Source organism: Lineus longissimus, chromosome 8 (assembly GCF_910592395.1).
Source record: "Lineus longissimus chromosome 8, tnLinLong1.2, whole genome shotgun sequence".
In the NCBI taxonomy this organism is placed as follows: domain Eukaryota; kingdom Metazoa; phylum Nemertea; class Pilidiophora; order Heteronemertea; family Lineidae; genus Lineus; species Lineus longissimus.
In genome coordinates, this window is record NC_088315.1 from 19,166,818 (window position 1) to 19,178,592 (window position 11,775).

Genomic DNA, 11,775 nt, shown 5'->3' on the forward strand with positions numbered 1-11,775 from the left:
TAAGGAATAATCACATTTTTAAGGTTTTTGGATTTTGCCCCCTGGTGGTCAAGTGGTGAATCATATTGGACCAAACTTCGGTCCCTGAGATCACCTGACTAAGGGGTAAATGTGTACAAAATTTGGTATCAATAGTCATTGCAGTTTAGAAACGTGCCATCGTTACATCCTAACGGCCAATTTACACCATTTGACCTCTGTGACCTTGAAAAGGAGGTCAAATCAAAAACCCGGAGGATATATGATGCACCTTTGCTAGAAGTACCTAACATATTTTTTTCAAAATTTCCCGACTACTATCAAGGGAGATATTGCATATTTTCACTTTTAACGTTTGGCCCCCTGGTGGCCAAACCATGAAACGAATCGGACCGAAACTTGGTCTCCAAGGTATCATTACATAAGGGTACATGTGTACCAAGTTTCAACTCAATAGCTCTAACAGTTACGAAACGTGCCCTGCTAACGGACGACGGACGACGACGGACGACGACGACGACGACGACGACGACGACGACGACGGACGACGGACGCCACGGTATGGGATAAGCTCACCTCTGCTAAGAGGTGAGCTAAAAACTATAAGGGATGGGTTGCGTCACGATGTTGCCGATATCGCTCATAAAAATATCAGGGCTGTTTTCGGAACTGGACGATTGGCACAAATGCCCCCCCCTCATTGTACAAAGAGTCTCGCACAATTATATACTTACCTAACTGATTTTTACAAATGTACATGAGTTTTTCAGCAGACTGGATCTTCGATGCCGCACATCGTTTCACGTATGGCTCCGTCTTTCCCGACTTGAACTGCTGAAACGACGCATCGTCTACAAACTCCGTCTGCTCGACAAGGTGAAACGTAAAATCTAACCCATCCTCGATCTTCGTAACCTCGCCCCAGTACAGAAAGTGATCATTGTTTACGACTCTTCCGCCGAAATCGGACTGACTCAGCACCGAGATGTGGTCGGTGTGATAGTCATCTGCTAGAGGGCGCATGAAACGATTACACAGGCAGGATTTCCCGACCCCAACGGGACCTTTTTCACGCTCGGTACCAGAGAGACCAACGACACTCACAGTGTACGTCCGCCCTCCCTCGGGACGTTTTGCCATAGTTCGAAATTATGTCTGTAAAGTATTTTCTTTTAAAATTGCAACTCCTGTTTTCTGCTAGACGCAGATCGTTAGTCCTTTAGAGTCACATTCTTTACGTGTTTGGGTTAAAATCCACTAGCACCATTTCACGTTTTTTCAGGCAGTGTGTGAGGGTTTCCGCTATAGTCTGCGGGTAATCCATTTTGATCTTGAGTAGTATTACATAAATGATGGAAACTGCAAAGAGAGAAGTAAAGATCACATTTATAAATCTGTCATATAAAATCAATTCGCGCATGCACGTCAGTCAGGCTGACCCCCAAAAGAGACTTCTGCAATGGCGCTTAGTCTTAGAATCAGGAGGAGCTAAAAACAAGACCAGCCAGAACCAGAGTTTTACCATTGTGTCCTATCGCCACCTGTCTGTTGTTAAACTTCGTAAGGCCCAGTCGATTTTATCTTCTGATCACGGAGGCCACCAAAAGAGCAAAAATAAACTGTGGCCAACATCGATAGCCGGGTTTACAGTATGCTTGTAATAAACCTGCCAAATTTGTCCTTTTGGGTTGGAAGAGAAATATTTCTCTTTTCTTTAGTTATGATGTGTACATGTACAGTAGAACCTCTCTATTAAGGACAGATGCCATCCTTAACAGAGAAGTGTCCTGATTAGAGAGGTCAAATTGAATGTGAACAACCAATTTGGGACCAAAACTAGTGTCCTTAATAGAGAAGGTGTCCTTAATAGAGAAGGTGTCCTTAGAGAGGTGTCCGCTAAGGGAGGTTCCACTGTCGTTTCCTCTCCTTGTTTTAATTTATTCAAAGACCCAATACCTGAAAAATATTATACTCTTTTCCAAACTTTTGTCAGATTTACAAAATGTTTTGCATACTAAACTTGTCAAGAGATTTTGGGTGGGGTCAGCCATGTTTATTGACTAGGACAGGAAGGTCAATGACATCACAAACAACTAAGTATTAAAGTGCAACACACAATAATAAGGTCAATGGGTCAATTACACCATGCTTGTCTAATTAACCTGCCAAGAACATTGACACAAGGACAATCCTGAATAGTTTATATTACGACAATGACATCAGAGTAATCCCTAATTGAACGGTTTACACACGAGTGACAAAACAAGTATCATGTTGTGGAAATAGATTTTGTAGAAACTGGCAGAAATGTATCAACATCACCTAGCCTATAGTGGACTCCATACCTCCGGCAAAAATCAAATAGGGTTACAACGCCCATGATAATATGATGATCACAGGTCTGAAATTGTGGGGACTGACCTAGATAGCACGGTTTACGTAAGGGCGCTTTGTAAATATATGAGTTGCAAAACAACTTTCATATTGAGGAAATGGATTTTGTAGAAATATCAACATCGCACTTCTGAAATTGTGAGAACTGACCTAAGGTTTGTGGTATGTAAATAGGATAAATGGACCCCCGAAAATCCGTTTTTTGACAAAACGCATTGTGGAGAAACCTGGCCCAGAAATATCCTGAATATGAACTTTCAATTTGCAGTCAACGGGTGCATGTGTGCCAGAATGGTGGTCATATGCAAGCAAATAATGAGAAGATGTTGACAATTTTTACATCCTTGAGTGTAGGCCCACAGGAAAAGTTTTTTACAGAACCAATTTATTATGTAGTTCACATGATTTCTGCACTTGGGTGCCAATGTTCTCCTATTTCAGGAATTGTTGTATATAATTATAAACTGAAGTGAAGGCAATTCGCATGTACCCGAGGACTGGTTCGGGGAAACCATACACGGTTGAATTCCAGGAAGAATGAAGACAATGCCAGAGGCAGTTTTTGAGAAAGCTCCCAACCACCTCACACCTTGGCCCCGCAAGTATGTTTTGGTAAGAAGAAAACTGAGTCAATATTGAGAGTGACCTGCTAACGATGTGATCACCAAGGGATGTTCCACTGCAGGTCTATACTCCGCATCACATTTACGAGCCAACAATCAACAGTGTTCGCACGACGCAGGGTTAACTTTGAGCAGAGCCACCCAATTTCAACCAAGTAGGAGATTGCTGCAATGCAACTCGCATCTTGATCATCACCAACAATGAACACCATTTTCCGATCTGAGCGTTTACCAAGTCAAGATGACAAAAACCAGAAAAATCTGCGGTGCACGACGCAAGGTTTTAGCTGACCTACCCCACTACGACTTGACGACCTGAGCGGAGATCACCGCATCTTGCATCGTGTTCACCAACTAACGATGTACATACCGCATCCCGCTCCAGGCTAAGACTGAATTAGACGGTGTTACATCCACGCCAGAACCTGATCAACAACAGATCCACTGTAATTACCTCTTATTGTCTCATCAACGTGTGTAAGCCTAAGCCAGGGGGCTGAATAATTGAACGATGATGTTTATTGGTGGCTGGTACGCCAATGACACATTAGCTCAAAACAGGCCAAATCTCATTCTCCAAACAGACCTGATTCAAACGTATTCTCTCTCTGCCAGTATTGGTGTCAATATTGTATTCGCCACTGTACATTATACATTGAGACCGTGCAGTGTTATCAGACTGAAAATGGCCACGACCACAGATTTGTACTGACTTTGACAGCACTCCTTGCTACATCATACATTCCTCTACAGAGGTATTAAGAAGGAAGGTAAACGGGTGGACCTTTGAAAGTTCAGAATGTTGTCATCAAATTAGCTAACAACGAAACAATGTCAGATGATACTAAAAGAGGGAAAGGGAACCAAATACAGTAGAACCTCCATCAGCGGACACCTCTCTAATAAGGACACCCTCTCTATTAAGGACACCGGTTTTGGTCCGAAATTGGTTGTTACCATTCAATTTTACCTCTCTGATCAGGGCACCTCGCTATTAAGGACAGTACTTTTCAGTCCCAAGGGTGTCCTTAATAGAGAGGTTCTACTGTACATGTAGCCTCGATCGTCAGATGAATTTAGTTTTAAAACATCACAGACCATTAAACTGGCAAGCTAATAATAGGCCTAGCTATACGAGGCCAAGGCAGGCACAGGTAAACATGAATGAAGTCCCTCGGGCCATTCACATAATCTTGCCATTCATGAATCTAACCGCACTAATAGGCCTATGCTAAATACCTAGGATCAGGCCTATACTTTAGACCATTGGTTGCTTGCTCAGCATTTTTCATTCGAAAAAACATAGGAAAGATTTCATTCAGTTTTTTAGGTTGGGTTGAGGCCAAGGTCATGACAATATATCCATCAGTTCTGGAATTATACTTGAATCAATCGTGCGGGCTGAAGCTTCGCAGAATTGACAGTCACAGGAGAAAGATCAAGTTTGCATTACAGGGGCGTGACTGGCAGGGTGGGGTGCAAATACCTTGGAAAAAATCCCTGTTTTGACCATGATTTTGGCTGAACATTTTCTAAAATTGTCATTTGCCCCCCCCCCAGACCAGAAAGCTAATGCCGCTGCTCTGATACATGCTTGTGGAATTGGGAAGGGGGGCAAGGCAATAAAATAGTTCAACGATTACAAGCAAGGCCTATCTTTGAGGTGCTTTTGTAACATCATGAGTAGATTCGATGGATGATCCTTACCTGGAGCCCAAATGAATACCGGGAGTTATCCAGAATGAGATTGAGAATTCATCGGCCGACAATATGTCGATAAAAAGAATATAAATTTGGTGACATCGGTCAAGTACATGTCCATCTGTGTTCGGTCATTAAGGCATGGGCCTAAAATCCACAATCCCTTCTATTCATTTTGAACCACAAACCACATGACACCACTTTCTCGAGAGAAAAAATCCTAAAACCTTCGACTAACATGCAGACGTGCATGACATTACATGTACAAAAGTGGTTGAACCCAGACAATAAAACAAGGAATTTTTATCGATGGCTCATTTAATTACAGTCAACAAGTTACAACATCTTTCGTATGTTGGCTGAAAATAGGATTGTCTTCGAATCATGCCTGTCTGCACCAACGCCAGTGACGTGGTGATGCCAATCCCAAGAGAGACCAGCTGTCCTTGAGGGGACCCTTTCAATGCCAAGACAATCCATTCCAATAGGATTGTCTTCAAATCATGCCTGTCTACACCAACGCCAGTGACGTGGTGATGCCGATCCCAAGAGAGAGACCAGCTGTCCTTGAGGGGACCCTTTCAATGCCAAGACAATCCATCCCAATAGGATTGTCTTCAAATCATGCCTGTCTACACCAACCCCAGTGACGTGGTGATACCAATCCCAAGAGAGAGACCAGCTGTCGTTGAGGGGACCCTTTCCATTCCACATTATCTCAGAGTTCTCCACAGGGTTTTCTGCAGGGTGGTACCCTTGACATTTAAGATGTTTTACCAGTGTGCAACACAATGTATGGTGGCACCTATAGAAACCCATTACAAAATTCAAGCACAAGGTACATGTAGGTTGGCTCCTCTTCCAACAAGGCGGGGTTGTCAGCTACCAAGGTAGAGTGGGACCCCCTGACAAATGGCCTTGTGGACAACACAGGATCCCGGCTCATAGCAGGCTCCTGGGTAAGTTGGAATTGGATGTTCTACTGTAATCCACAGACTGGCAAAGAAACACACCTCAATTCAGACATTTTACTGTGGTCATAAATTACAGTTCTAAGTGAATCTCCGAACAGCTTTCCATTATTTCATCATACCCATATTTATCTGTTTATCCTAGAATCTTGCCAATCAGCTGACCCAGTTTACAGAAATACCTGTGTCAATTCTCTATCACCCCATGTGCTATTTTTGGGCAATGGGAAAAAACCACCCCACAACAACACACACACGGGAACCTCCCTTATGCGACACCTGCACTAGGAGGACACCCTCTCTAAAAGGACAGTGATTTTTGCCCAAAATGGGTCATTTTTGAAACAATTCAACCTCTTTAATCAGGACACCCCTCTATCAAGGCCAGCATGGTGTGATTGTCAGTCACAGGGGTGCCCTAATAGGAAGGTCCAACTTTAATAAAATTGATAGAAGTGGACATTTTTTATTGCCAGTGTCCGCCTCCACACGCCCACTCAAATTTACTTATCAGATCAGAACAAGGAGCTTCTTGGAAAATCTTTGCATGCAACGAGGGCAAGTTATCAGAAGAATTTATCTTATTCTTAGCGCTTTGGAGATTGTAGGCTGCAGACCAAATTGTGCACTCCCTTACAGTGAGATCAAAGGTGGCACTGCATTCTGATGACAGTACGAGTAAGTCAAGATGTGGCACTCCATTACTGTAACAGGTGGCAATCCATTATACAGTTAGACCACAGGTGGCACTCTGTTACAGTTAGACCAGAGGTAGCATTCCCTTACAGTTAGTTAGACCAGAGGTGGCATTCCCTTACAGTTAGTTAGACCAGAGGTGGCATTCACTTACAGTTAGACCAGAGGTGGCATTCCGTTACAGTTAGACCAGAGGTGGTATTCCGTTACAGTTAGACCAGAGATGGTATTCCGTTACAGTTAGACCAGAGGTGGCATTCTGTTACAGTAAGACCAGAGATGGCATTTCGTTACAGTTAGACCAGAGGTGGTATTCCGTTACAGTTAGACCAGAGATGGCATTTCGTTACAGTTCGAGGGAGACCAGAAATGGCATTCCGTTACAGTTAGACCAGAGGTGGCATTTCATTACAGTACGAGGGAGACCAGAAGTGGCATTCCGTTACAGTACGAGTGAGACAAGAGGTGGCACTCGATTACTCAATCAGCGGATTCAGGAACCAAGATATTGCCTTTTTAATAATAGAACATCATGACTGGTACCCCCCCCCCCCACCACCACCACCCACCCTCTCTTTAAAACAACTTATTTAATCCTGGTACCAGTAGAGAACCATGAGACAAATGATGATAAATGTCACGGTCCTACATATTCAAACAAATCTTACCAAAGGTCAACATGTCTAACCGATGCAGTCTCGACATCGAATTGTCGAAACTGTCAATTGAGGTCAAATTTCAAAAGCATTTATCATCACATTGTTAAAAATCTCGTTGTCAGCGCAGAAATGCTTTGAAACGGATTCCATAAACATGACGCCAAAGCACAAAGCAAAAGATTGTGTATGAAAATCATTTCCGCGTTTTTTCCGTGCAGCGTTGAATGAGTGACTTTCGTCAAAAGAAAAATCATTTTGAAGAATGTCATTGTCAAAATTTGGCCTGTTCGTGGTTTGACTTGAGGGAATGTCGGGAGGTTTGCTATGTGATGATGTGTATGAAACAATTCCTACTTTTACACAAAAACGTATGCGTCATATCATCATAATTAATACAATACCACTGTCGGAGAGGCGCATTGACATCATCAACACCTGTCACCGTGGCTCTGACGTCAATCAACCAATTGGCACCTAACCATAGTGGCACGCAAAAATGGTTTAAAACCTGCCTTAGAGGAGGAATCCTCCCTGGAGAATAGACACATGTACCGGTCCTCAAAGTGCAGAGCGTAGTGAAGGAAAAAAACTTCTGGAGCAAAGACTGGGAAGGGCGTCTGCCCAAGCACAAGTATTACATTTGGCGTTGACATTTTACAATTTCCAACTTACATTTTTCCCAATATGATACGCGCCGGTTCCCGTGATGTACGGTATACAGGACAAAATCAATAAGGCAAGTCATTGAGAATTTTAAACGACTATGTCGGATGTTGCTACTGGAGCAGACGACATCTTAAACGAGTAGATAATCCAGTGTATTCATTGAACATCTCTCGAGGCAATTATATGTGCCGGGTAACGACTGCTGAGTCAAGAGTGACGTACAGCCCCCGTTTGTGTTTCAATAAATGATCCATGGTATTTTTTCGGAACACCATTTCACTTTGAACGGACGTCAGACATGCTCTTGGTCATGTAAGGTAAAGTCATGAAAGTGGTACAATTATGGGTCTGGTAAAATTATAGCCCCTCCAGTGTATAACAGTTGACGGTATTACACTTTACACAGGACTTACATTGTTACAATTAGGGTCCACATGAGATGCCCCCCAGCATCAAAATCATGACCAAGCCACACAACAGAAAGAAGACTTCAGGGCTGACGATTGGAATTGTTTACCTCAAGTGATGACCCCCTTGCTGTCAAAGACTGGCCACCTCAGCTCATGCAGCCCAACTCAAACAATTTTAGTTATAAATATGTATTACATAAAAAAGCTTCTTTTATCCTAGTCTGGGTGTGCAGATAAAAATATTCATTTCCCCATGAAGAAAAAAATTATCAGAAGTAGGCCACTCAAGTGTAAAGTTGTATCAATGGGACTGAGATTTCAATGGTCGTTCCACAAATATTTCACCACAAGACCATTGGTATGTTAGCCTCTCAAGATCTGGCGCTGCCAGCTTGCCCAGCCTGACTCATCCGCTAGTGTCATGCAACGGTAGCCTAGCCGCAAGCACAAATGCACTAGATACACACGGTTAGCATGCTAATAGCTCCGCTAGCGCAGGTAGACGCTACACAGTCTGATCATCCCATAAGTCTGGCTGGTCCATTCCGATGAAACGGCAATAATCAAGAACCATTATTGATTTGGTATAGAGGAATGATTTCAATGAGTTTCAGCCGTACTCTAGCTTCAATGATATAACACTGGCATTGACTGGTTCTGGATATTTAAATCAGGCTAAATATTATACCCATGGTTGTTCGATGCCAATCAATTTGGATAGATAATAGGCTGGCAACACTAAGTTATCTAATGACTTCATGCAGTCGAGGCCTGGCCTTTGCGTCAACGTCAATTCATGAAGTGGTCTTGGACCAGTGAAATAAGAGTATCATGGCGTTGGGAAGAGGTTGTTGGCTGCGAGGCAACAGTCACACTTACAGCGGTTGATCCCCAGAGAGAGAGAGGGGTGCCCCCGCACTTAGCGCTCAAATTCCTGGTCACTTTCAATGAGTTTTATGAAAAGGGCAGGCATCGAATTTAGAAAATATTAGAGCACCCATATCAGAGCCATTTTTGTCATTGGTCTTGAAAATGTAAAAGAACATTTCTGAGGGAGAGCGCATGGGGGCCATTTTTATGGGCAATGACATGGACCAGGGCCTTCGTTAAATTTGAGCTCCAAAAGGGGGTTAAATAACGGCCACCCCACGACACACTTTTGATTCATGTTATCAACTTTGAAGTGTTCAAAGGTAGTGTCTTTCCTGACTGATTCAAACGTGTTGTGCTTACACAATAAAACAGTGCCACCAACGTTGTAAGAGCCACCACGTCCGGCACCCCCTAGGTGCCCCCAGGTTAAGCTCGACACCTCACAAGGCTGCTTAGCAGCTGGAAAGCCCTGAGACTACATACATCTCACCCTTGTGGTCTGCAGAGAACAGCAATATTTCTGAATCTGTATTGCCCACCGCTGAGACAAATTTAAAGACTGACGTCGCAAGTCCAGGCCCCGAAAGCTGTAATTACACCAAACGTGGGTGGCTCTGACACGAGATGTGCCTGGAAGCAATTGATGTCATAACTGACACAGACGTCATCCCCGCAGAGGCAGAAGACTTTACCAACCTCAACTAAGCAACCACACCTCATTTTTTATCTGGTCCATCTGGGCAAATGTCTGCACAACACGATGACACCAAGAATAGATGGTTCCGACAAAAAGTCGACCATTCTATTTATTCTAAATAAATCTAACTGCCAGGCAAGTGATAGCACAGAGCTCTGAAGAAGGAGCAGTCTGTTCGTCGCCATGGAAACAGACACCTTCACAATGTCACCAGGAATAATAGGTTGCCCTAGTAACGTGACTCCTGCATATGTCATGTCATGGAACTTGTGATCTTACGAGAAGCGAACCAAGATCTTGATACATAGTTTGGCTAAAACCTGGGCTCGGTCATGCCCACATGCTCTGAAAACAACATTCAACTGCAGTTTACTACAGGCAGTATCCATCTCACTATACCTGCAGATCTGCTTCGAGCAGCACTGTCTAGTGTCTCCCTGATCAGACACTCTATTAACAAACTACACACAACTCTTCTCAGACGACAGTGCACTAAGCACTGCCTGTGGACTACACTATATTTTAGTGTATTCGATTGGACTCTAAACCAGCGTTCAAGAGGTCCGTGGTTTGAACCCCTCAGCATGAGACTTCTTGACTCAAGTCAACTTGCCTTACTCCACCCAGGAGTATAAATGAGTACTGGTCAGAAATGCTCAGCTTGTAGCACTGAATCAGCAGCTCATCTGTGTTCTACTAAAAGGATTCTGGATACATATACTGGGGTCAAAGTGAAAAACGGGTGCCGCGTCCTGCTTTTTAAAAAAGGAAATGCTTTGGCCACTGATGGAAAAAGGCAGGGCGATATAATAAGAGAATGTTTTGAGAAAAGGCATAGTGCTGTAGCCTACCCTCCTAAAACTCTTTAGCTAAACACTAGCCTGCTTCATGATCCCCAAAGGGCTGTGAAGATAGATCGAATTAAATCACACAACAAACACAGCTGAAAGAGAAGAATTAAGATTAGAAGAAGAAGTAAATTCAACTTAATTAAAATTCAACTCATTTGGAATCGCTTTTTCCATTTTCTTATCATATTCAGAGACAATAATATATTATATGTACTTGTCTTAGGTGAGGTTTTGTCATACGGTAGTCAAATCCAAGCGGAACCAAAGTGTCGTTGTCATCCGCATCTCATCTCAATCATGGAATTGCGTAATGCAATGCATGACCAGACAACCTGCGCAAATAAAGTTTGACTATTTTGAAAAGACCCTTTTCTGTTTCACAGGTAAAGTATGTTTACCATGGAATAAAAGTACGAATAATGTACAAGCTTATTCAAACAATTTACTTGAAGTTGTCCATATCTTTCAATGTTCATGATATTTTGAATGCTTTTGGTGACGATTTGATTTAAAACATGACTTTTATGTCATGGTTGGTAGGCCTAAACTCCTTTTCAAAATGAAAATGGCGGAAATTTAATTTCGCCAATATCTATGGCCAAGTCTGGTGAGCAAATCGTAGTTTAGCAACAGGTTACCTGGGCAAGGCAAGGACTATGTAGCCTACACCCAAGCAACACAGCTACAAGACATGTAGCCTAGGCGAAAACTAAATGATGAGCATTCATGCACTGTCATGTCAATATATGATTGTGTACATTTTTACATACATCTCCCTGTACAAAATCAGAAGTGCGAGGAGGCGATCCCGAAAAGGGGCGTCCACATGTCAGCCTCAAAACCACATCAGGTACAACCCATGGGTGAAATATTGACCCACACAGAATCTAATAACACTTAACTATTAAAAACCTTTTTATCTTGCAATCCTGGAGTTAGAATTATATTGGTTATCCGATTTTTGGACACTTGCACATAAAATTTTCATCCAGGCTGAGTCGCCATCTTGAAATAATTTACATGCTGAAATGTACAGAGCTAGTGGCAAAAATCGAATCGTTCCGATGTAAAAAAAGGCGAAATTCACAAAGGGTGAATACCCGATTAATTAAAAAGTCAATTAAAGAATACTTCTCTACTCAATAGTTAGATTTTGTATAACATAACAGCAAAATGAGCATTATAAAACTGACGTAGTAGTTCCTATGCATGTACGCAGATGGCGCTAGCAGATGGTGGGTGTGGCAGGATTTTC

At 42.7% G+C, this 11,775-nt stretch overlaps 1 protein-coding gene across 11 annotated transcripts in view; it reads right to left on the reverse strand.

Moving 5' to 3' along the window:
- Positions 1-11,523, reverse strand: part of LOC135491978 (rho GTPase-activating protein 190-like) — a 50,704-nt gene extending 39,181 nt beyond the window's left edge. For 10 of the 11 annotated variants that reach the window (XM_064777986.1, XM_064777995.1, XM_064777994.1 and 7 more), the window contains exons 1-2: positions 11,433-11,523; positions 714-1,338 (exon numbers count right to left, since the gene is read on the reverse strand). In XM_064777986.1, coding sequence (XP_064634056.1) covers positions 714-1,119 — 406 coding nt within the window. In that variant the 5' untranslated portion in view covers positions 1,120-1,338; positions 11,433-11,523. Of the gene's footprint in view, positions 1-713; positions 1,339-11,422 lie in introns of all 11 variants that reach the window. The other variant, XM_064777985.1, reaches the window with a different exon arrangement.
- Positions 11,524-11,775: the final 252 nt, after the last annotated feature.